This window comes from Dermacentor andersoni, chromosome 5 (genome assembly GCF_023375885.2).
Source record: "Dermacentor andersoni chromosome 5, qqDerAnde1_hic_scaffold, whole genome shotgun sequence".
NCBI lineage: Eukaryota > Metazoa > Arthropoda > Arachnida > Ixodida > Ixodidae > Dermacentor > Dermacentor andersoni.
Window position 1 is genome coordinate 10,622,292 of NC_092818.1, and position 26,712 is coordinate 10,649,003.

The following is a 26,712-nucleotide window of genomic DNA, read 5'->3' on the forward strand; positions in this document are numbered from 1 at the left end:
TGCTGCACTGCAGACGAACTTCGTTGCTCACGCGTCTAACTATGATCGAGTGTGGGAAAAAACACCGAAGAGACAAAGGAAAGGATGAGAACAAGAAATTTCCCTTCGAAGCGACGATCCATTTTTGCTGCCGTTGCTCCTGCTGATGAGGCTCTGCCGGGAATGATTAGAACCATATTGCCGGCATGTTTTCACCGGTATTTGAGCCCCCCACCCTGCAACAATTCTTCTTTGACATTCTCTGAAGCTTTGGCCGCCCCATTTGTGCGAATGGTGTTGCCTATCTTGCTCTGAAAACGTGAATAAGACAGAGAAGCACGATCAACGACACAACAAACTACGGCGCGCGCCAGGCTCCTCTCCCGCGTGTTCTGCGCAAGGCCGCCACCAGTGGCGCGTCCGTCGGCGTGCACGGCGCGTATAATGATTCACCACTGACTCCATGGAAACTTGTGCACTGGTCCCAACGAAACATAACCTTGCGTTCCAGAAGGCCTTTAAACCCCACACTCATGACCGAGACAGTTGCTCCCATGTCGACTAAAGCCATTGCAGAGACCCCATCAATCAGTACATGAACCTTATTCTTCAGTTGAGTCAGAAGTGCACATTTTCCAATGACCTCACCTCCATCGGCCGCGCTGGCTAGTTTCCCGCTGGGGGCAACACGAAACGGCGCCTAGGCGATGGTGACGGGAATCGTGGCCGAGGGGATGGTGATCGGGAGGCTCGGAAGGCTGGTGGTGGCGTCAGAGTGTGGTCGGAGGCAGGGGAGTGGTAGCGGTTCCGGGTTCTTTCTTCTCCAAATTAGGTCTCCTGGGCGGTGCATCGGTCCTCTCGGAAGTGGCTTCCTGAAGTGGAGTCTCCTGGCCACTGAGTGCGCAGTGTACGAACGCTAGGACGCATAGTCGGTGCTGACGGTCTGTAGTTCGATGCTCGGCGTTGGCTACAGTACCTAGCTATATGGCCAGGCATATGGCCAGGCCAGTAACACATATATGGCCAGGCCAGTAACACACTGGCAAAGGGTGAACTTCAGAACGCGGATTGAAGTATTCTGCCGAAGACATTGGTTGAGGGTAACGAGGCTCTTCCCCTTGAAAGTTGTAGGTTGCGGCAAGTCTTTGTGGACGAAAGTTGCGTGGCCGTGGATCAAAACGTTGAGGGGGCAAATCATTGCGTGGTGGTTCGGTCGTACTGTAATGTGGTTGATCTCTGGAGCCGTTAAGATCCACGACATTCACCGACTGGTTCCAAGTAGCCGAAGGGGGTTCCCAAAGAGTGCTCGGAAAACGGAGGAGCTGCAACGTGGCGCCGCATAACGTGCCTGTTCGTCATGCCGCTGGAGCTCCTCGTGGACTATCTGGCGGAGGGCGAACGAAAGGTCTGGGTGCGCAGGACTCGCATCAACACTTGCTATGGTTGTTACATTGGCCAGCCATCCAAACTTTGTTGTAATTCGGTGAGTCTCCAGTGCCTCGAACGTATGGCAGTGCTGTATCAGTTCTGATACAGTGTTCAAGTTCTCTTTACCAATGAAAAAGTTGTACACGTCTTCCGCTATACCTTTTACGACGTGCCCCACTTTATCTTCTTCTGTCATTTGAGGGTTGAAGGTTTGGCACAGCTTCAAAATTTCTTCAATATAGGTAGTGCAAGTCTCGCCGGGCACCTGAGCTCTCTGGGCTAATGGGAATTCTGCACCTTTCTTCTTTGCGTTCGAGTCTCCGAAACACTTCTTGATCTCCTCAATGAAGCGTGTCCATTTAGTTAGCATGTCCGTGAGGTTGTCATACCATACCAACGCCGCGCCGGCCAAGAAAAAAAACAACATTCCTAAGTTGACTGGCAGCGCTTCAGTTATTGTATTGGCTTACCCTTTCATAATGAGTTAGCCACTCATCCACATTTTCTTCTGCCTTTGCCGAGAACGTGCGTGGCTCTTGGTAGTGCTGGAAGGGACTGGGCTCGCCGAGGCACTGCTGGTGAGAGTATTTTGCTCTGTGGCCATGATTGAGCGCAACGGCGAAAGTCCGGCGAGGCGACGGTTTCGGCTTAGTTCTTGTGCTGATGGCTCCATTGTAGGTTGTGGGAGTTACCCCGCACAGCTCCACCAAATGTTACACACGAGGTATTTAATGCAGAACCAGATGAATCTGGTTGATAGGCATGTTTTCAGAGCGGTCGTGAGGCAGCTTGGCTAACGTCGTTCTCTTCTTTCTTCCACCTGGTTGTCTGCGCGGCAGCCGTGGTTTATGACAAAGCTCGTGACAATATTACAGAGTCAAGTTCTTATTGCCGATTCTTTCTATCTGTGGTGCCATGAGAAGGTGCTTTTTTTATTGCCAGTCATTGAGCCTTACACACAGAGCACCATCTGACTACTATTTTTCTCTACTAAGGATGAGCCTGGCCCGTCAATAAAATTTGTGCCGATCCTGCCAAAGACAATTTAGACTAGTCTAGAGTAAAACATTCAAACAGAAGTTCACAATGCATAGTTCAAGTTTACTGCATTTATGTTTTTTATGTTGCATGAAAGGGATATATCGACGAACATACCCAATTTTGAGAGCAGCATGTTGTCACAGAGCAGAGGCCGTATAACGTAAAACTATTCCAATCTGTTTGTATTCCTATCTACTGACGTCAAATTTATGTAATCGCCAACGCAAGCATAAGGTGGTGACCTGAAACATTGTTTGAACAGCCCAATCAAATGCTCTCCTCTTTTATAGGAGGCCACTTACATTTGTTTTCTAGGAAATATCATTGCCTACCTTGACAGGTTCTTCTTATCTAATTGACTGACCAGAGGCAAGGAGCACACAGAAGTGTAGAGTATTTCAATGGGACCGGGCTAGAGCAGTGAACGTAGATAAACGAAGGACAAGGGCGGTGCAGACGTCTGTGATTGGCCCGTTTCTCTTTACTTAGCTTGCGCTGGCTGGTTGAAAACCGTCGTGGTGTGCTAAGGAAGAATAAAAATGCCGCTAAAACGGAGCATTAGTGGAGAAGTCTCAGAGGAGTGATGCCGTATACATATCAAAAGAGCTTGACAACATTATACTGCCACGCAGAAATGTTTACTATACGCAAATAAACCCATTCTCTCCGACAGCTCCGAGTAGCCAGTGCCAGAGTTATTGACGGGCAGCCATCTAATATTCCTTTCAGAATGGTGCAGTCTTTGGCTATTCTGGAAAAAATCTCAATTTTGCTTGGCATAATAATGCATATTTCATACGAACACGTCACTTTGAGTTGGTTTGCGCGGTTTAGTGATGTCGCATGGCAGACAGGTGAAGTGGGTGTATCCCAAAAACTTTCGAGCAATAGCAGAAGGATAATGGCGAAATGGGTGTAGAACCGGAAATAACTATTTTTATTTTGTTCAATGTAGTCATGCATAATCAGTGTGTGCATGTCATAGCAGATGGGGAGTTCGTTGCAGTTTTCGTGACACTGCTTGACAGACAGGGGAAGTGGAGGTGGCCTGAAAAATGTTTGACGAATCATGGAGGGCTGATGGCAGAAATGGAATAGAAACATTTGGAATAGCTTTAAATTATAGCGTCCCAGATTACTTCAACGTCACAACACAGGAAAAAGGAAAGAGGCACATTCTTGTACTGCCATCCAACTTTTTCAAAATGACATTGTGGTCTGGCAGTATTTCTGGTGGGAAGCGGTTCCTAATAGCACTATGGTTAAACCAATGTAGCGTTCAGTTTTTAAAAATATTTTTCCAGACCTTTCTTCTGAAATTAATATATTCGCAAGTTTGTTATTGTCATTGTGATTTTGCTTTAAGTATATGTTTGTGAGGACTAATAAAAAAAAGTCAGTTTTTGTTCAGGTTGCTTTCGCAAAAACGTCATGGTAGTGAAAGGGTTAGACCACTGGGCATGGCTTGTGCCATTGCTCTATTCCGCACGGTCTACAGCATTTGTTCAAGTGTTGACAAAGGGATTATCGTAGTTATAGAGAGACACTGTGCAGTACATACATACATACAACAAGCAGGCCATTCTCTAGAAGGTGTAAATATGTGAAAAAATTTGCTTAGCTCTAAGCTGAATTTCTCAATTGGGCTTAGGATGTTCCTTGCCCAAGTAAAGTGGTGCACAGGGTTTCTTAGACATGCGCGCATCTGTACACCGACTGAACAGGACACTGTCTTGCTCTTGAAGCGCACAGCATTGTCCCTGTAAAATAATCACACTTCCCAGCATGCTGCAAGGCTGTTTGCCCTACCTTGAAAGCCCTTTATCGTGTCCGCATGTAGAAAAAAAAATTAGCATCATCAGCAATGGCTGAAGTTGGCATCTTCTTCTACAACTGGCTCGTTGGCGCCCCTCAGTGCTACCGTTTGAATGCACTCGGGCCACTGCTTCCACGTTGATCATCGGCGTCATCTTCTTCCACAGCTGGCTCCGTTGCCGCTCATCATTCCAGCGTAGAATTTCACTTCTGTTCTGTCGTCGTAATGGGGAGGCCGCATTTACGTGGGTATAAGCCATTGCTTAATGGGGTCTGAGCCATCATCATCAGCCTGGCTACACCCACTGCAGGGCAAAGGCCTCTCTCTGCTGAGGCCTCTCTCTCACTTCTCCAAACTACCCCGGTCATGTGCTAATTGTGGCCATGTTGTCCCTGCAAACTTCTCTTTTTCATTGTGCTTCCCTCTTGCTTTTGTTGCGCCCTACACTACTGTATAAGCAAAATACTTTGAGGTTCATGTGTTGGGGTCTGAGCTATTCGTTGTCTTACGTGACGGACAGATTTTATTTTGAAGAATCGCTAGTGGCAATGCTGGGTGGACGCTGCTTACCACACCACCGAACAAGCTCGATACATCAAACGCAACTGACAACGGTGGACTGTGAGCATACCGTCACTAATGTCATTCTTTCCGTTGCAGCCGAATGTGTGTGTAACCTCATTAAAAAGCACAAAGACGTAACCAATAATTGAGAAAGACTAATGAAACGTCGGTATCTACCCAGTGAACCCTCTGTATAGATTGCTTGGGCTGATAGTTTTTTATCTCTTTTTCATTGTGCTTCCCTCTTGCTTTTGTTGTGCCCTACACTATAAGCAAAATACTTTGGGGCTCATGTGTTCCCCAGATGATGATAATCATCAGTATCTTGTGTGTCCTTCCTTTCATTAAAGCTGCATGCTTGATACTTCCAGGTCACGAATGGCATGCGCATTATCAGCGTGACACAGCATTCTTGACGGGAAAGTATAGCAAGCATAGAGTTTTCATGAAAGCAAACATGAGCCCTGGCCTATTATGTAGAAATGGTTTTCAATAAACAACAGTAGCTCATAATTCTGGCTTCTCCGTACGATCTGTTGGTGACCCACACTGTCGAGACAGTAAAGAAAAGTGTATTTATAAGAAATGTCCTTCGCTACTTTTCAAAATTTTGGACTCACTATTGCAGAATGCATGTTTTTTTGTAATTACTACCACTAATTAAAAAATGTACAGGCACTGTTACCAAACTTTGCATGCACTAGATGGTTTCAGTATTGGGGTAATCTGCTTCAAAATTCAGCCTAAGGCATTCCTTAAGACGGTTGCAGTACAGCGCTTATTTTGGTTTATTCTGTGGTATTTCGTGGTTTTGAAGTTCACTGCCATATTCCGTATTCTACAAAAATTCAGATTGGCCTGCTCCAAACTACTTCAAAATGAAATTTTATCTGCTCCAAATTGTTCCAAAATGAAATTTCATTGGCTCCAAGCTCCTCCAAATGCAATTTTGTGTGCTCCAAATAGCTTCACAATGCAATTTTACTTACTCCAAAATCAATTTGGGCAGTCTCACCCCTGTCCTTAGCATTGCTGATTTTGTAAAAATTAATGTACAGTCAATCTTCATGAGAATTAACCTCATTTGAATGAAGTTTTTGGCTGAACAAAGTCTTCTAAAATCTTCTATAGGCATTAAAGTGAACTCTGTGCAGAAATGTTGCAGTTGAAGAAACTCGGTGGGAGGCAAACTTCAGTTCTATGAATCTTTCACAACATTGTGGTGTGCAGCCCAATTTGTCGAGTTACCTGGTAATTTTTTTGCTTTCCTTCAAGGTGGCTCACAGTTGCAGTTTTTACGTCTTGGTAACATCTGTGAAGTATATATACTTGTCTTGGGGATATATACCAATATGCCTCAAAATTTTAAAATGGAATGGTAGGTAAATATGTTAAATTTATTTTGAATGATTTGGTTCTTGATAAAGAACTGTTGTACCCATGCCACAGCTAAGGGAAGTTTCATTTAGACATCAGTTTCTTCTGGTTCTTGTGAACTACATTAAAGTGATTGTTTCTTGTATCCAGCATGACACAGCCACTGATTCCAAGTAATCTGTTTTATGTATTTTCTTTTACAAGCATTGTGGGATTGTTCATATGGTGCTTGCAGCATCTGGAAAGTGTCGTGTGGTTGTACAGACAGCTCCTACCACAATAAGTATTTTAGGGCTCCATAGCACAACACACAGCACGCTAGAGAAGACAACAGGACAAAGCTCTTAAGGAGAAGTTTGTCGGTTGTCTTCTCTTGTGTGCTGTGTGTTGTGCTTTGGAACCTTAAAATACTTAGAATTAATCGATACCAACTTGCCCAACAAGAAATTTTCTTACTTCTACCACGAGCACTTGCTTTGTTGTTTCCGCGTTCTGCTTTTTATATAGGTACTTTGTGTGATACCGTCTTTTTTTTTTTTTGGTGGGGGGAGGGGGGGGGGGGGGCTTTAGAGTGTGGAACATGTCACAGCGATCATGCTCCAAACCTAATCTCAGAGCTGCTCTTTCACTGATGTTGTATATTGTCAGTTTAGCTGCCACATGCTTAGATTGAATATTTTACCACATTTATTTATTCAAATGCCCTAAGTGCCTGATAGCATTACATAGGGGAGCACAACATGAATGGAACAAGATAACATGACTTCTTAGCATACACTACTAAAGAAGAAAACAAAGTGAATCAGTACAGAAAGGATTTATGTACTGCAACGGAACCACAGTGTGTTCGACCGTAATGAAAACGCGTGCAAATTAGTTGCGACGTTAGAGTTTCAGAAAACACTTCGGATAGCATACAATTCATTGTGATCCGTAATGCATGCAATGTCAGCCGGGAGTGGCAATAAGCACAAGGCAGCACAATTGCTTAGTGCACAGAACTGAAAAAAAAAAAAAGAAACATTAAATCAGTACAGCAGCAAATCACGTATTGCCACGGAACTTAAATGTGTCAGATGTTGAAAATTTGTGGAAGGATTACTAACAACCACAAATTTAGAGTTTTAGGAAGCACTCCAAACTGTTTGCAAATGTGTTGGGATCAGCAATACATGTGATGTTAGCATGGAGAAGATTCCATTGTCGGATGGCGAGGAGGAGCGGTGAATGATTAAACAAATTAGTACAGGCGGAGATAGGTTGTACTTTAAGGGGCCTCTCACCAGACCATGTAGCAAACTATGGTTAAACGTTGGAATTTGTTACATGCCCTCTTGCTTGCTTGCTTGCTTTCTTGCTTTCCTTCTCACACGTAGCACTAATTGGAGACAGTCACTACAAGTACATTTACGAACACTTCCTACCAAGCCAACATTCACCTCACATTAGCTTTAGGAGTGGCGCCACAGCACACACCATCTGATACCTCATTGCCACAGCACCACAGCACATCACACATTTCGTGATTCACTGCGGGACTATTGACTTTAGCCACGAAATTGGTGACAACACAGTTAAGGCTATTATAACGCTCATAAACTATTTGCATGCCAACAGACCAAACGCAGGAATCACCCTGACAAGAGTATTTCCTGGGATCACAAACAAACACAGGCCACTTACTCAACAATCAGACACTCCTAGCTCACGCACTAAGGACATATAACCTCAGTGATTTTTGGGGGGACGTTGGAAACCAACACGAAAACATTGACGTCATCCACCGCACTGAAATACACCAGGACCCCGACATTCTGCTCGCCCGGGGATGACCACCCCAATTTTTATGGCATCAAAATAATGGCTAACAATATCAAGTACAGGCTCAGGAACTCTTTAAATCAACGCAACCAATAACACCAGTAAATCCTTCCTACCAGTTAGCTCCAGCACAGAAACACACGCCTGAAATTTTCAACACCAGCTCACACGCACGTTCCGCCAAAGCTAGAACTCAAGAAGCATTTACAGACGATGGACATGGAACCAACACCACCTGAACAAGACCCTCTCATACGGAAACCCACAACCACCTGCAAGCCTTCACGCAAATGCCTACATACACTAGTAAGCAGACAGATACACAGACAGACATCGGTGCAGGTCTAGACAAGAAAATTAAACATAAAAAGGCACTACCTGAATATGTTTCACCCTGGAGGTCTGCCCGAACCAAACAGAAATGACTACAATGTGCTACGGATGACACACGAAACAACAAATCTCACCCATTCCTCCAAGCCCAGAAACTCGCCGCCAAACAAACAAATTACAGATTTCACCTAAAAGCTTACACTAGCTGCATTAAACAGAGGACAATCCCAAAAAGTCTCAGAATTAATGTTTATATGCCCTCAGTTCTTTACCCTCCAGGCTATTATTGAAGTGGAATGCTGTCCTAGAAAATGCATCTCTCTCTTTTATTGATATTCTCGAAGAACACTCCAAGGGGCAACTTACTATAATTACTGATCAACTCGACAGCATAAATTTATATGAACCGGAAAAAAGAGAACTTGAATGATTCGACCAAACTAGGGAGAAAAGATTACTGGATAAATACCAGCATAAAGGTATTAAGCTGCTGATCCACCCAACAAAACTAATGTAACCCCTACAGCACGTAGCTCCACTGATAGGGCTACAGGTGAGCATGCAGAGCACTGCAGCAACGTAGTAAACATAACCCAGTCTAAGCCTCGATGAAGTTGATCTCCTGAAATGTGGCCTAACATTTTGTCCCACGAACAATGCGGTAAACGAATACTAACTGCACAAAGATATAACAGAGTTTTCAAGACACATGTGCATCAAGGAGTTCTTTTTCGATAAGCCAGACGCAGAAAAACAGGATAGAGACTCTCTTGGCCACCTAGCACGTGGACGTTGGAAGGCGAACAGTGCCCAGACCTGGATTTATACATAAAGTTAATCTCAAAGGTAATTCTAGTCAGCGTGGCATTGCCAGAAACGCAAAAATTTCAAAGGTAATTCTAGAGTCAGCGTGGCATTGCCAGAAACGCAAAAATTTGACCCCCGCTCAGTACCAAATCCTTAGGTAACTCACAGAAAGGAATGATATTGTAATAAAACCAGCAGACAATGGTGGCAGTATCGTAATCTGGCCTATATAAAAGTACAAATAAAGGGGTTTATTAAGGTTGGACGGCAGGGGAAATGACCGCATGACGGGCACAGCAAAGACAGTCTCAGTCGGCGTCAACAGCTCGCAATCTGCGCTCGCACCTGCCGCCTAGACAGTGTCCCACTGCTGCGCGCGTTGCTTCATCCCCACTACAGGACCCTGGCGGCGAAGGGAAGCCATCCTGGTGACTCAAGGCGACGTGAGAATAATCATCACCCCACCACGCTTGTTGCAGGATGGGGTGATCGGCTCAACAACATAGGCGACGGTAGATAGGCACTCAATGACATGATACAGGCCTTGGTACTTGGGGGCAAACTGAGGAGTCAGGCCAGGGGAATGAAACAGTGTGCGGAGTCAGATGAGGGAGACGATGGCGAAAGCTTGTGCAGTCAGATTGTGGTCATGGCGATCTTTTTGAATGGCTTGATTGTCTGAAGTAAAGGAGCGGGCCAGCTTCCGACACTCTTCAGCATGTTGAGCCATTTCAGAAACTGGGCTGAATTTCTTTTCTTTATTCAATACTGCAAACCTTGTACAGGTCCACGCAGGGTGGGTTAAGTAGCAACAAAACAATAATAACAAAGTTTAAAACATCAAAGTGGGGCGAAAGGCAATAAAGAATCATTCCAGTCGGTTACAGTGCGAGGAAAAAATTAAAACTTGAATAAATCGGTTCCCGCAAAATACGGTGTCTTGGAATTATGATGATGGTGGTGTGTATGCCTCGATGTTGAAAGCGACAGATATGGAGAAGGGTTAATAGCTAGATCTTGATTCCAAAGCAAGAAAAGAAATTGCAAGCGTAAATTTTTTCTTCGTTGTTCAAGACATTGGATACCGTTAATCTGCATTAATTCAGAGGGTGAGTCATACGGGGAAAATTTAGAGTAAATAAACCTTGCAGCTTGTCTCTGTACTTTTTCTAGGCGGGTGATATTGTGTTAATAAACGGGTCCCAGACAACGCATGCATATTCAAGTTTCGGTGTAATTAGTGAATTGTAAGCAAGTAATTTTACGCTAGGGGGAGAATTTCTAAGCTTATGTCTTAAAATGTATAGTTTACGGAATGCAAAAGAGCTGATGTTATCTATATGTAAATTCCATGATAAAGTATTAGTAAGTGTGACACCCCAATACTTATATTTAGTCTCTTCCAGCAAAGGTGACGAACCTAGCCTGTAGTTAAAAGAAAGCGGAGCTTTTTTGCGAGAGAAGCGAAGAAAGATGATCTTATCAGTGTTAAGCTTCATGTCCCACGTTTCACACCATTAAAAAATCTTATCAAGAGAGGAGTTAAGATGGATTTGGTCGTTAATTAAAGTTATTTTTTGAAAAAGCATACAATCATCTGCAAACAAACTGATTTGGACATTCGGATCAAGTTCAGTAGTAATGTCATTAATATATAATAAAAACAATAATGGCCCTAGCACACTTCCTTGGGGCACGCCAGAGCCGACCGGAAGGCAACCTGATTGTTGCTCATTAACTGCTACGAATTGGTAGCGATTGGTTAAATAGTTTGATATCTATATGATTAAAATTTCCAGGAGGCCAATGCATCTGAGTTTTAATATTAGTTTATCATGGGGAATTATATCGAAAGCTTTACTGAAGTCAAGAAATATTGCATCAATCTGCCCGTTCTTATCGAGAATATTGTATCAATCTGCCCGTTCTTATCGAGACGTGAAGCGAGTGAATGTATTACTGTCACTAGCTGTGTAATTGTTAAATATCCTTTTCTAAACCCGTGCTGGAAATTAGAGAGGACTGCGTGCGCATCTAAAAATTCATTGATCTGGTTGGCAATAATATGTTCGATTAGTTTACAACATGATGATGTAAGTGATATTGGACGGTAATTTTGTAATAATGTGCGGTCACCTTTCTTGTGTATTGGCACAACCCTGGCTATCTTCCAGTCGCTCGGTAATTGTCCATGAAGTAATGAAATACGAAATAGAATAACTAGAAACTTTGCAACAGATTCAGCATATCTCTTCAAAAACACATTAGGAAGGTTGTTGGGACCACATGATTACTTAGTTTTTAAATTTAGTAACAAAGAAACTACGCGAGCGTATGAAATAAAATTTGCATCACAGGGGGAAACACTGCGTCATTGGATGGACAAGCACCAGATTTAGAAAACGCGCTGTGAAAGCAGTCATTGAAGTGGTGCGCAATCTCCCCGTGATCGGTAACCACAGAACCATCAACCAAAATTTGCGACACCGGTTTCTTTCTTTCACCTATATAATTCCAATACTTTTTTGGTTCCTCTACAATGAAATTTGGCAGCACTGTATTAAAATAATGTTCTTTTGAAGAGTGTACTGCGTGTGCAAGACCTTGTGTTAAATCCTTTAAATGACCTAAATGCAAGCGCTGTTTCTTTAACCTTTTTATCTTTCATATTAAGTGGATTATTTCATGCGTCATCCACGGTGTTTGTCTACGAACAAATTTATGTTTGCTTGGCACAAACTTATTTATGCAGTAGTGGCACACATCTTTAAAACGGCGCCAAAGTGTGTTCAAATCAGTATCATTAAAATCAATAAGGCATGTTTTCCAATGTTCTATAGTGGATGCATCATCTGCATGTGAGTAGTCTTTGAAAGAACGTTTCACAGTGTTATTAAATTGAGTACAAGTGATAATTGAGTAAGTGAACACTGACAAGCAGGTGGTCAGAGATGCCTTTCACAACTTCAACAGTGTAATCAGGTAATCCTCTGGGCAAAAATACCAATCCAGTACAGATTTGCTAGTCCCTTGCACACGTTCCAGAACTATTTGAATTAGGTCATGTGCTAACATCATGTTAAGTACACTGTTTAAATTATTGCTGTTTTGAGGAAGGGATTCAAAATGCTCACAATTAATGCCTGCCAGGTTTAGGTCACCAATAAGTAGCAGTTTGCTTCTTTGGAACCGAGACATGTGCTCTTCCAGTTTGAGCAGATAATCAGCTGACGTATCAGGAGGTCTGGAAATGGCAAACAGAATGAAGGTATGGCCCCAGCATGAGATCTTTATGCACAAACATTCAGACGCGTCCGGGCGATACGGCAAAATGGTGTCGAGTGTAGTGCATGGTTCGCTGCCATACAAAAGAAAGAATGGGAAAAAGCCTCTTGTCGACTGTGTCACAGTATTATACGCGTAAATGATGAAGGGAAGAACGACATCCCAATTAGAGTGGTCATGTACATGGACAGCATGTCTCCCAGCGTGCGGTTAAAGCGCTCTATTAGTGCATTGGTCTGCGGGTGGTAGGCTGTACATGTGCGGTGAGCTGTACGGCATGAACGAAGCAGTTCCTGAAGGACATCGGATAAAAACACACACCCTCTGTCGCTGAGTAGTTTGCGTGGTGCGCAATGCCGGAGGATGCGGAGGACGAAATGACGTAAGATGAAGTTCACAACATCACGAGCACCAGCCAAAGGAAGCGCAGCCATTTCCACATACCGCGTTAGGTGGTCGACGGCGACGATGACCCATCTGTTACCAGTGACAAAGCACGGAAGTGCGCCATAAAGATAGATTCCGACACAGTCGAAGGGGCATGCAGGACACAGTAAAGGCTGCAGGAGACTGGGCAAATGGGGAAATGGTTTCCGTTGTTAACACAATTAGCAAGACCGAATCTATTTGCGGACATATGTTTAATGCCATGCCAGTAATAACGTTGTTGGAGCCGCTCATATGTTTTCAGTGTATCAGCGTGAGCATGTTGAGGGTTAGCATGAAAGTATGCGCAGACATCGGACCGTATATGGCTAGGGATGACAAGCAGCCAATTACGGCCATCCAGTTGATAGTTGCGACAATGTAATAGTTTGTCCCGTATCACAAAATGTGTGGCTTGGCGGTGAAGTGCACGTAGATGTGCAGAAGTTGGCAGAGCGGGAAGAACATTCAGGAGGGAGATGACCCAAGAGTCTTTTCACTGTTCAGAAGGCATGTCTATGGTGGTAAGAGCAGCCAAGGGAATGGCACCAGTTGACTGCCGTTCTGCAGCCGATTTCATGCGAGATCAGGAGTGCATTTGCATCAGAGTGGTTTCGCCCCAATTTATACACCATGTGAATGTCAAACTCTTGCAGGCGAAGAGCCCAACTTCTAAGACAACCAGAAGGATCCTTCAAGGATGCCAACCAACTCAGTGCGTGATGGTCAGTCACCACGTCGAAAGTGTGGCCGTATAAGTAGGGACGAAACTTGCTTATTGCCCCCACAATTGCGAGACACTCCTTTTCAGTTACCGAGTAGTTGGATTCCTCCTTGGTCCTTCACCTCGGGCAAACGAGGTGAAGCCACGTTTGCGTTGCGCGAGTACTGCACCAAGACCGACGCCTCTGGCGTCTGTGTGTACTTCGGTTGGTGTAGTTGGGTCGTAATGTCGCAGAATGCGTGGTGAGGTAAGCAGATGCTGTAATGTAGTGAAGGCGTCGTCGCAGGCTTTAGTTCAGTAGGAAAGGTTACCGGGCTAGCAAGGAGTTTCGTAAGCGGTGCTATGATGGAGGCAAAGTTGTGGACAAAGCGACAAAAATACGAGCGTAAGCCCACAAAGCTGTGCAGTTCCGTTACGCTGGTCGGCTTAGGAAACTCCGTGACAGTGCGAAGTTTGTCAGGGTCAGGAAGAATCTCGTGTTTTGAGACTACATGACCTAGTATGGTGAGCTGGTGAGCCCGGAAGTGACATTTCTTCAGGTTGAGTTGAAGGCTTGCGTTAATAAGGCACAGGAGAATCATGCGCAGACGGGCGAGGTGTGTAGCGAAATCTGGGGCGAACATGATGACGTCATCTAGATAACACAGATATATGTGCCATTTTAGACTGCCTACGGTGCTGTCCATCATTCACTCGAATGTTGCAGGCGCATTGCAAAGTCCAAATGGCATGACTGTGAATTTGTACAGACCATCTGGGGTGATGAACGCCGTCTTTAGACGATCACAGTTGGCCATTGGGACTTGCCAATAACCCGAACGCAGGTTGAGTGAAGAGAAGAATTTGGTGCCCTGCAAGCAATCGAGAGCATCAGCTATGCGTGGAAGAGGGTAAACACCTTTTCTAGTAATTTTGTTGAGACGCCAGTAATCCACACAGAACCTAATTGAACGGCTTTCTTCTTGACCAGCACAACGGGGGATGACCAAGGACTACAGGAAGGCTGGATGACTCCACGCTGAAGCATGTCATTAACTTGCTCTGTAATTATACAACGCTTCACTGGTGATACACAGTAGGGACGCTGTCACAAAGGGGTGTTGGTTCCGGTGTCAATTCTGCGAACAACGGTGCTCGTTTGACCTAACAATGCTTAGTGGAAGTCAAACGAACTTCTGAACTCGTTCAGAAGGGTAAGAAGCTGCACACGTTGATCCGGAGCGAGGTTGCTGTCGATGGAAAGGAAAAATACGTCCGAGGACACTTCAGCGAATGCAAGATGCGGTGTCAACGCGTTCAGCTCAGGCTTCGGAATTGGCTCGGAGGAATCAATAGGAATGATAACATCATCGGCGATTGACTGAACATGGCCAAGCGTCTCATTGCAGTGTAACGGCAGAGGGCATGAGGTAGCGTTGGAAATAAGTATTCTGGAGGCATCCTGCTGAAGTGCTAGAACGGCAAATGGCAGCAATGCATGGTGGTGGTAACTGAATATGTCAGACAGCATGAACAGAACTGTAGTTTCAGAAAGGGCAGCACAGTAAACAGGAACGACGGCACTGAGAGGGGGAAGGGTAGTGTCAGTAGCCACAACAAGCATGTCAACACCAGGCGTGGGCACATGGGTAGAAGGTGCATCGCCAAACACGGACAATTCCACCTCAGCACGAGTGCAGTTTATAACGGTGTGATGGCGCCATAGGAAATCCCACCCGAGGATCATATCATGTGAACACGAAGTCAACACAATAAACTCAACGTTGTAGAGTACGTCTCCAATGATGACTTCAGCCGTGCAGGCTGCAACCGGATGAATTCGCTGTGCGCTTGCAGTATTTAGGGAAAACGCTGTAGGTGGCGTTGTCACTTTACGAAGAAAGCGGCAAATTATCCGGCTAATGACGGATATAGTGGCACTGGTATCGACGAGCGCAAGAGTTTGAACATCTTCAGTAAAAACTTCTACGAAATTGGCGGGGGACAAACGAGGACTTACACAGGTTGACAACGATGCAGCTCGTGTCTCCGGAGCTGTGGCAGTCACTTTTCCATCTCAGCGCTGGGTCGGCGAGAGATAGGTGACAAATATTGGTGGCGTGGTGAGGGCGAGCGACAGGAAGGGAAGGGTTGAAAGATGGAGTCAGGTTGGGGGTCTCGGGCGTACACATCAGGTGGTGCGTCCTGTGGCGTGTAATACTGGAGCCGGAAAGAATTGTCGTAGTATCGTGGTGCGCCTGGGGCTGCCGCAAAGCGCTCACTACAGAAGCGTGCAACGTGACCTGGAATTCCACAAACGTAGCATATTTGTTGGTTGTCAGCAGTGCACCACGGATTTACGATGGGCTACTGTGCACTAGGAAGTGGTGCCGGTGGCTGTCGGAAAGGTTGAGGGGCCAACGCTGACAGTCGACGCGGTGGCTGTGCAGCAGCAGTCGCGTATGTGAGCAGTGCGGCAACAAGTGCCGGCTGAGAGGCAGCACCTCGAAGACCTGCTCTTGAATAACTTTTGTGATAGATGGCACTAGATTGTGCGAAGGCACTTCTGGAGTTGGCAAATACGACAAACACGAGAGCTGCCGTGCCACTTCCTCATGCACATATTTTTTTATTTGCGACAGTAGCGTATTGTGATCACCACTTGTGGTTAAAGCGATGAGAGAATCGTCTGTTGTTGTCGGCCGCCGAACTAAGACGCATTGTTTGCGTAGCTCATCAAAGCTCTGGCACAAAGTCGTAAGCTCAACGACAGGGCTTGGGTCCTTAGCCAGCAACATTTGAAAGGCATCGTCGTCAATGCCTTTCAGGATGTGTTTTATCTTCTCTTGCTCGGTCACGGAAGGATTCAGGCACTTTCATAAGTCGATAACGTCTTCTATGTAGCTAGTAAAATTTTCGCCTTGCTGCTGCACACGTCCGCGGAGGCGCTGTTCGGCGTGGAGTTTGTGTGTGGTGGGGTGGTCGAACACGTCTGTGAAGCGTTTCTTTAACGCACTCCATGTAGCGACGTCGTACTCGTGGTTGTGGTACTACAGGCTTGTGACGTCTTTGAGATAAAACGAGACATTCTGGAGTTTCAACAGGTCATCCCACTTATTGCGGCCGCTCACCTTTTCGAACGTCACCAACCAATCTTCCACATCATGGTCATCTGTTCTACTAAAGAAGGGAGGACAACGCTTGCGCAGTGTGCCGGTTAAGAAAACCTGCAGGGATTGCCTGCTGGGTGGTTTTGTCAGGCATTGTTGGGGCAGTTGGTAGCGTCCGACTTCGGAGTTCCAGGTTTGAATACCCCACACCTCCACCACTTTGAAAGGGGGCTTATTAAGGTTGGACGGAAGGCAAAGTGACGACGGGCACAGCAAAAACAGTCTCAGCCGGCGTCAACAGTGCGCGATCTGCGCTTGCGCCTGCTGCCTAGACAGTGTCCCACTGCTGCGTGCGTTGCTTCATCCCCACTACAACAAGAATGAGGCCTCCAAACATCTGAGCAACCACACCCATTACAGAAAACTCGACTCTAACCCAAATTCAGACTACAGCAATACTGTGTGAAGCACAATAGCGGAGCTCCTGTCCAGGGAACTAATCACGCAATCTGAATATCTCTTCATGATGCCCAAGAACAAAGAAGCAGGCCGCTTTTATTTTCTTCCTAAAATACATAAAGTGCCCGTCGAAGCAATATTTACAGCAGAAATTCCAGCTCGGCCTATTATGTCTTATAACAACACACCTACCGATACACAATCTAAATTCTTAAATCACCACCTGTGAAACTTCCCCACCACCCTCCCACCTTTTGTTCAAGACACACCGCACTTCCGTCTTATTATCGATGGCATCAACTCCAACCAAATCCTTTCCGACTGCACTGTTCTAGTCACTTTAGATGTTGCTGCCCTTTACATTAACATACCCACGGGTGAAGGAATTGAAGCCGTATCGAAATCCCTCGCAATCAATCCCCAAGCGCACGCTCCTGAAGTTTACTTGTCACCCCTTAGGATAGTTCTCACGCTCAACCAATTCGAATTCTATTCTATTCCATGGGAACACCATTCACTCCCATGTGTTCCAATATTTTCATGGGACAGCTTCAACCAAACCTTGTAAAATCACACCCTATAACATCCCACACCTATATGCGTTGCAATGACGACATATTTATAATATGGAAACACGGCACAAGCATGTTAACCGATCTAATTAGCCCTTTGAACCGCTTTCACCCGAGTATTAAATTCACTGCTGACCACTCTCCTAGTCAAATCTACTTCCTCGACTAGATGGTCTACATAGGAAGCGGAAAACTGAGAACGACATTTTACTGGACGCCTATGGATAACCAGCAATACTTAGACTACAGCAGTCATCACCAGTGACACTGCAAGCAAGGAAGTTATGTTGGACAAGCGAAACGAATAATAGGAATCTGCCGCAAAGATAATGATTATATCCACCACCTAAATTACCTTAAAACAATGCTAGCAGAAGAAAACTACCCACAAGTTGTTCTTGATAGAGCTTATGATGTCGCGTCAAGATTGGAAAGACAGTTGGAATTAGCTAAGAAACAGCCTACACCAGAATCTGACAGACCGCCGGCCTTTATAATAAAATATTCTAATGCACTCCCTAACATAAACAACATCCTACGAAAATACCACCAAATATTATCAAGTAACGAGCGTCTGAGAAAAGCATTCCCAGATGTACCAAGGATTACCTATCGCCACAACAGAAACTTGTTAGTGCGTGCAAAGGTCAGCCAACATCATACCCCGTAATAAATGCACGTTGTTGCCCCAACTGCAAAACCTGCAGGCATCTTAAATGTGACATCAAAATTAAAAGCACCGCAAATAGTTATACACACGAAGTAAAAACTAGCTTTACTTGTACAAGTTCGGATGTGATTTATGTGCTTGAATGTTCTTTCTGTAAGAAACAATATATTAGCGAAACGGGACAATCAATGAACATCACATCAAACAGACGTCGCACGGACACAGCTAAAAAGCTTCCCAAAGCAGTCACCGAGCATATCAACCAACCAGGTCATAACATTGATGAACTGTACATCTTAAAGTCAAATTTTCGTTCTGCATGAGAAAGAAAATACAGAGAATCATACCTTATCCTTACGTTGCAACCAAGACATTGCAACCAATAGGCATAAATGTTTCAAAGGGAACGTTAGAATCTATTCGCTATGCTAAAGTTCAAGCTATAGGCTACAACACTTAGTTTGGTTGCTTAGTTTTTATTTCCCCTTTTCTTCTTTCTTTCTTTTTTTTTCATCACCTTTCTTTCCTTTTTTTCCTTTGTTTATTTATTCCATTTCAGTATTCTTATATGTAAATTTCTTTTTTCACAAGCACCGGTTTCTGCCACTCCTTATATTATCTCTTTCACAGACACGGCTACAAGCGGAGCAGGTAATAGAGGAATGCTGTGCACGCCGTTGACCCGCCGACTGACGCACGGCCGTTGACATGTGAATGACAGGCAGCTGTGTCACTGGCCTTGTGTGCAGCACTCCTTTATTCTTATTTCTACACCTTAGCCATTAAGACACCTTCGCTCATTGCCACACCCACCCGCTTTACCTTCTCTCCCCTTTAGAAGAACCCCACCTATACATATATTGTGCCCAGGAAAGCATATGTCGCCCTGAAAAAGACAAGTCCATATGTCGAAACGTTGGCTCCCGCTTTCACCTTGTTCTCGTTTTGCTCATAGTCTGGAATTTCCATCTCCCGCCTTCCCCCTGTTTTCCATGCCCTCTAAGGACCATTCTACCACAATAATTTTTCTAATTGGCTCATTAATAGCCAAGATAAAAATATTTCAGTGCCGCAAACCTATGATTTCAGAAGGCGAGTGTCGCCATCAACATAGACACTCTCACCACTTGCTCTGTCTAGCCTCCACAAGCGAAATTCCTTCCTTGCGTTCTCCCATACTGGAGCTCAAGGATCACGTCTTCTTCTTTCTTTCCTTTTATTTTTTTCCCCCTCACATTCTTGCTGCACGGCACATTTCTGCTGACAGTCTCACACGCGAGCTGTTGCATTTGCCTCGTTTCGTGCAGTGCAGAGTTTCGTGTGCTGCGCATGAAAACACCTGACTCGCAGTATAAATCGGTGCCACACGAGCACTGAGGCACATGCAAGTAGATCGCAGAGCATGATCGTGTGTTGGATCACGGTAGAAAATGACAGTTTCACTCTCAGCGTGCGTGCCTGCACAACATGGGAACAAGCAGACGAAATGGAAGTACATCTCTCTTGCTGCGGTACGAAGTAAAACAACAACACAGACATTCTGTTTGTAGGTTTTATTATTTCTCTAAACTTTAATTTGTCTATTGAAGCAACAGATCAAACAAATATCTGCTGTTGCCTCGAATAATTCTCAAAGTCACGTGCCACTGTGAGTGACGTCACAGCATGGTGAACTACGTAGGTGCACGATTTACGTCGACTCTCCCACTGGGAGTGCCGCAGCTGCAAGAAAAACAGTGTAGGGCATTTGATTTGAAATTTGAACTCTTTTGGCAGTGCGCAGCTGTGTAATACGCCTGTCATGCTGCATGTTTTAATGTAATTTGAACTGAATGGCATTAGCATTGAATGATGTTGTTTGGCAGCTGCGCAGTGATATTTAATGGCATTAGAATTGAATTACTTCCGCAATTCATTGAGTTCAAAAAACTCGTTTGGCTTCGCACTAGAAGTGAATGCATACTCTACCCCTGAGACAAGGTAAAATATGACATTGAGCATTTGCAATTTGAGAAGCGTTCATGTGAAAGGTAATTATTTTGCTTGTTTTAAGGCATCTGTCATTTTAATGAGAGAAAAGCTGTAGAACAGGCTGTCACAAAATGTTTTTAATCTCCACCTCAGTGGCATCTGGCCACCATCGCTTTACTATAGTCGGCATAACTGCAAACAAATAGACTCCTTTGTGCAGCTACAAAGCAAGGTACACGGCAACTAACTGCTTCGCTCGCTGCAACTGGGCGTCGTCGTTGAGCGCTGCCGTGTCAGTCGTATTGTTTCTGTTCAATTTATCGGCTATGACTACTAAGCTGGCTAAGCCTTGTCTTAGCTTATGGTGGACAGACATTCTGAAACAGAAACTTTATATGCATGTTTTTTCAGTAAAGTGACACCCCATGTTTATTTTCAGATAGATTGACTTTTCAGACGTTCACACATACCTTGTTCTACATTTTTTGCAAATTTTTTGGGAATGATCGCCATTGATATCATTACCAAATTACATTAATTTTTCTTGTGTAGCACCACCGCTAGTCGAATGGCATTGCTTGCACCGAATGTTGTTTGACTATAATGACATTCAATTCAGTTCAGTTCTTTATTTGCAGACGTAGAACATACAGAACTACCAAAACTGGTTGGACCCATAGGCACAGGCTAGATGCAGGCCCGTTGAAAAATAATTAACAATTACAAGTACAAAACAAGCAAGATACATCGCGTGCATGCACATACTTGCCATACACCATTAGATTATATGAGTGTACAAAAGGAAATGTGAATTAGTGACAAGCATGGTATAGTATTAAACATTTCTAAGTAAACATATAAAACACTAGTTAAGAGGATTGCAGGGAAGTTCTGCATTATTATGAAGGTTCAAAATATACATTATTAATCTCGACAAAATCGAAACGCCCACTGTGACAGGGGTATAATACTTTGCAGGCACGATCGTTAGTGGGCATTGTATGCGCTGCACTTTTCAGTTCGAAATGGCCAGACTTGGTGAGGAGCCCTTTAAGTTGGTGATCGAGTTGTAAGGAAACATGATGGGCTGATCTGATATGTAGTGCAGTGTGTCACAACTGATTGTGGTAAAGCTTGTAAAAAAAAAGGACAGAAGTGTGAGTAGTGTGTGTTTTTCGAGAAGAGCTAGATTAATAGACAGTTCATGTTTGCAAGTAATTTTTTGTGATGAAGTGAGCAGCTTTATTCTGCAGAGACCAGTTTCTTTATAAGGCTGGCCTGATGTGGGCTCCAAAGTAAGGATCTACCATATTTACTCCAATCTATTGCGCACTTTTTTTCAGATAAAATGGGTCCAAAAATTGTGTGCGCGTTAGAACCAAGTACAACTTTAAGTCTGCACTACCATATCACCATCGGCATGTCAAAATGTCTGCCTCGTATACACTTCGAGCCATAGAGTTTCCTACAATATACTAGGGGAACTCTGGCGCTGCAGTTGTTGTCTTACCATGGGAATGATGGAAAGTACATGGATTTGTCTGATGTTCGTGCTTGTGGATTCAGACGTTTTTGTGGCTTTGTATATTACGCTATAGAAATCTTATTGTTGTAAATTTCAGAGCAATCTATACTCTTCAAAGTGCAGAAGACGCTGCGAACACACGCAATCACTACTAATTTCAACGACTGAGCTTGTCGAGGTGGCCAAATCGAAATGCGCCAAGCATCTCAACGTGTCTCATGCCTGCGATAAATTCATAAGGGCATTTCACATCGCTTGTCAATACATACATCTGTGGCTTAGTGATTTCAATATCCGGCTTCTGTGCTAGAGATTCTGTGTTCAAATCCTGCCATCAGACAATTTTAATAATGTCTATTTAGTTACTTATTACACAGTACATTGTTGAAAATGGTGAGTTCCAAAGTTACAAAGCCGTTTGAAGCCAGAAGGACGAAATTTAGGCAAGTCCATCTACTTCCCACAATTCCCATCCTGGTACAACCGTTCTCATTGCAGCTCCGATAGACACTAGCGTCAGAGTTCCCTCTAGTAATTGTTGTATGAAACTATGCTTCGAGCCTAGCTGCCTTAGCTTCCTCCAAGTGCTGTAGTTGTACACCGTCCGTCTTCCCCTTGGCTGCATTTGCTCTATCAGCATGGAAGTGCCAACTGTGAAGTCACGCGATGCTGCAATTAAAAGGAAAGTGATCAGGTGTGCGGAGACGGATGGAAATCGGGCTGCGTCATGGGTGTTCGGAGTTCTCAAAACCTGCATGCGGAACTGGCGCGAACAGGAGAGGCCTTCTACTCCGGCGACTGCTACGTGCGGTGTGGCCGCAGGGCCCTTATCTTGAAAGTGATCTGCGATGGAGGCAAGAGTCTACGCATCTAGATGCACCGCGCTGTGTTCTCGTTGCTTAGTTCGCGTTGAAGCGAGAGGCCGCACAAAGGTCAATTCGCTCGCTCCTGCTACCGCACCTTCTCGCTCCAGCGTTTTCATAAAGAGTTTCGGCGGTCATAGAGGGAGACGTGTTCATGTTTGCTTGTGCCCGCATGACACCATGCTTGTTAATTTAGTTTGTAAGTGAATGTTTAAAAGTTTATATGGCCGATAAAACCACTATCCTTACTTTTCGTACAGCTTTCTACAAATTTGCTATTGCAATCGATGCTTTGCCTTTCATGCGATACTGCAACTTTTTCTATTTATAGCAACCTTAGCGTATTGGGAGTAAATCTTTGCTTTTCCAAATGAGAGAAAGTTGTATTTCTGTATGAAAGAATGCAGTGCGCGGTACTGTAAATGACTTCTTTTTTTAGGTTACGGCAAGCGGGTGCGCGTTAAAATCGAGGGTGGTTTTCTTTCCTTTTTTGGGGGGTTGCGAAAGACGGGTGTGCATTGCAATCGAAGGTGTGTTAGAATTGAGTAAATACGGTATATTCAATTTTAAAGCATACCACGGTAATGTAAGCAAGATGTTTAGTGGCGGAGTTAGCCAAGTGCTAATTGTGCCACTCGAAGCCAAGTGTTTTAGATGTCTTGCTAACTATCTTGTCTACATGAGTGTTCTACGACAGATTGGACGACAAATGTAGTCGGATATCTTATAGTGCCTGCTGAGGTTATAGACATGTTATTTCATATGTAGTTACATAGCATGAGGCTAGCTGAAGTCGTTAATCTAATGACTTTTGTTTTATTCACATTAACATCTATTGCCACTCGCTCATTGTATCATTTACTGAGGCTGTCTAAATCAGATTGTAAATAGCACGTATTCACAGGGTTAGTAAGTTGCCTAGAAATCAAAGAATCATTCGCAAATAGTCTGACTGTGGAATACAGAGCACTAGTGATATTGCTAATATAAACTTAAAACAACATCGGCCCAAGCGTAGAACCCTGTGGCACTCCAACATTGATTTGTGAATAACATTGATTTTCATGGTTGCAGGGGTAGCACTAAGCTGACACGGGACGAATGAAAGACACAGTACGACATGGATGCAGTGCTTTCTTCATTGTATTGTGTCTTTCTTTTGTCCTGGGTCAGTTTAGGGCTACTCCTGCAACAATGAACAGCTGCCAGCTCACGCAGTTTACTATTCTTCTGAACACTGATTTATGTAAACAAAGTTGTAAATGTCTTGCAACACTTGAGTTGAATCAAGCATCCACAACACATTTAACTAAGCTGACCTAAAATCACTGTTTCATTAGTTAACTAAGAAAATTCATTATTGTAGTCGGCTAAGAAATGCATTATTTTCAATATATCAAAGCAGTATAAGTTGACTACTCTGGCATTTGTTGGGTGCAGCATGTTTAGTCTTCATATTGAGTAGCGCAGGGTGAGCACAGACGCAAGAAAGATTTGACAGCGCCTGGTGTTGTCGTGTGTTATTTTGTCTGTGTTTGCTATGTACACTACTCAATAAAAAAATAATGTGCAACCAACCCGAATTTCTACCATAGTGCATCTAGTATAACCAAATGCTGAACAAGTTGGTATTCCATACTGATGAAGAATAGTGCAATAAACAAGGGACGCTATCACGCTATTCTTCATCAGTGTCTAGTACATGAGCTCAGTTTGCAACGTAATGACAGACCACTTGTCCAAGCTTTTTAATCTATGCTTTTGGCTTTCTGTTAACATGGAAAGCGTTGAGTTATAAAAAAGATCTATTTGTTGAAAATCTTTTCACATAGCCCAGTCTGCACTGTGGGCAGGGCATGGGCCACCAAACTCTCTCTTGTTTTGGGTTGGGGAAATATCAGACAGTGCAATTGTCATGGGACTGGCGGGACGAGCAAACCAAATGTGGCCCTACATTGGTGTGCAGATTGCTTGCTTGCCACTGTGAATGTTTACGTCAAGTGGTGCTATCTGAAACAGTGGAAGTCATACTTACTGTGTCCAGTTTTGTGTTACTGTTACTTTAAGTGCTTCCAATATTCCTTTTTTTAGACTACAATGCAATTCTATAGATAAAAATGCTCTTCCCAAGTGCTGAGACCATGCGCACAGAGCTTTCGTGAACTATTTAATAGTGTCTAAGCTAGATTGTTGTCTCTGAGACATGCTCCTTCTGTCACTATTTCCACTGTGCTAAAGGCAAGGCTGTCTTTCCAGGCTTTTCCTTTTCTTCCAGTAATGCTTCATGCCACTCCATTCTCTTCCTCCCTTCTTGTACCTTGTTCTCTCATGCAGACATAGATGGCATTGTGCCCCTTTGGAGGCAGTCTTCAAACCTTTAGCTTGTGCTTGCCTAAATCTTACAATAACACTATAGTACAACCTTGATAAACAAATTATCGGCTATATCAAATTAAATTTATAATTTAGTTGATCATGCTTCTTCTTTCAATGAGAATTTTCTTGCTATAACAAAACAGAAAATACAAGATCCGAGGTGGTATTGGCTACAATGAAGCAAGCATTGGTTAGCTTTAGAATATGTACTCTGGTAGTAAAAACGTGAAATACTCTACAAAAGCAACTTGAAATGATGCATTTTAGATGCTTGTGTATGTTCTGGCTTGGCTCACCCATGGCTCGCAAGCCAATATGCCCATCTTTTATCCTCACACTGACCATTCAATCAATGTCGACGGGAGAGTCTTTGCTGGCCTTTCTAAGGCACAATGCTTGGTTTATTTCATGCAGATCCCAGCATGACTTTTGTTTTGCTGATATTGGCATGTACACTTGTATTGAGTATTGGATATAATAAAGGTATTTTTGTGTCAAATGTGACTTTGTTATAATGAGGTTTGATTGTAATAATAACCATCTGTGCATACACTAGCCTCTTTGGTAATGATGGCTCCTGTGGTGAGCTTCTTGCACTGGTGTTGTTGCAGGGTGGAGAGCGGGCCCGCTGGGAGCAACACCACGTGACATTGGCGCGGGTGAGTGCTGTTGCAGCGTTATCTGGGGCTAGTTGGTATGGCACTTGATGGCACTGGAATTTCATACATGCCCCTTTCCTTGTGTGAAATTCCAGCGCAGAGCCAGCAGTGGCAGGGCGACCACAAAATTTTGCTCCTCCTTTCCACAGGTGCCCGGATACGGGTTTGGCATTGCTGTCAGCGGTGGCCGTGACAACCCACACTTTACCAGTGGCGAGCCATCCATTGTCATCTCCGATGTGCTTCGAGCAGGGCCTGCTGAAGGGAAACTCCAGTATGTGTGCCTGCCCTCTACTTTTGCTGAGGGCATTGTGAGCTGTGCTGCCTTCTGCCTTTCCACTTTGTTTGCCTATGTTACCCTCAGGGGGCATTACAGAAGGTCAGAAGCGGCACATCAACGCACAAGCAGAACACATGAATATTGTTCTGAAAATAAAAAGAAATAAAGGACAACAAAACAATGTTCTGGCCATAACATATGCACAGGTCTTAAAGCATGTTTATGTGTGGCCCCTAAAGTGAACAGTAAAATCTTATCTAACCAACTTTTTGCCGGAAAGAGACACAAATGGTCTGGGAAGGTGGTTCGAGTTGTTAATCATTCATGGACAAGAGTAGGTTAGTCCTCCAGCTGTCAATTATTGACAATTCTTTCTCTTCTGTGCTGTATGTTATGTTATTCTATAGGCAGTTTTTTCATAGGCGCCACCATATTGCTATGCAGTGGTGCCATCTATGGGCAGTCAGCATGCTGGCTTGGGCGAGCGCTTCATTTTGCATGGCAGGTATACGCTCGGCAGTAGTTTATGGTTTCTTGTGTGGTCTATTTAGTATGATGTGGCATCTTCTACGTGGAAAATTGTTCTGTGAGACGTACTGAAGTGGTTTAAGTCGGTATGGCTGGAATTTCTGCTGGCATTCAGGCAG

The 26,712-nt window shown here is 44.1% G+C and overlaps 1 protein-coding gene across 2 annotated transcripts in view; it reads left to right on the forward strand.

Moving 5' to 3' along the window:
• The window catches only part of pyd (zonula occludens-like protein polychaetoid), a 298,483-nt gene that overhangs the window by 67,469 nt on the left and 204,302 nt on the right, over nt 1-26,712 (forward strand). For both annotated transcript variants that reach the window (XM_055070109.2, XM_050177563.2), the window contains exons 2-3: nt 25,738-25,785; nt 25,935-26,059. In XM_055070109.2, the coding sequence (XP_054926084.1) occupies nt 25,738-25,785; nt 25,935-26,059 (173 nt within the window). The remainder of the gene's footprint in view (nt 1-25,737; nt 25,786-25,934; nt 26,060-26,712) is intronic.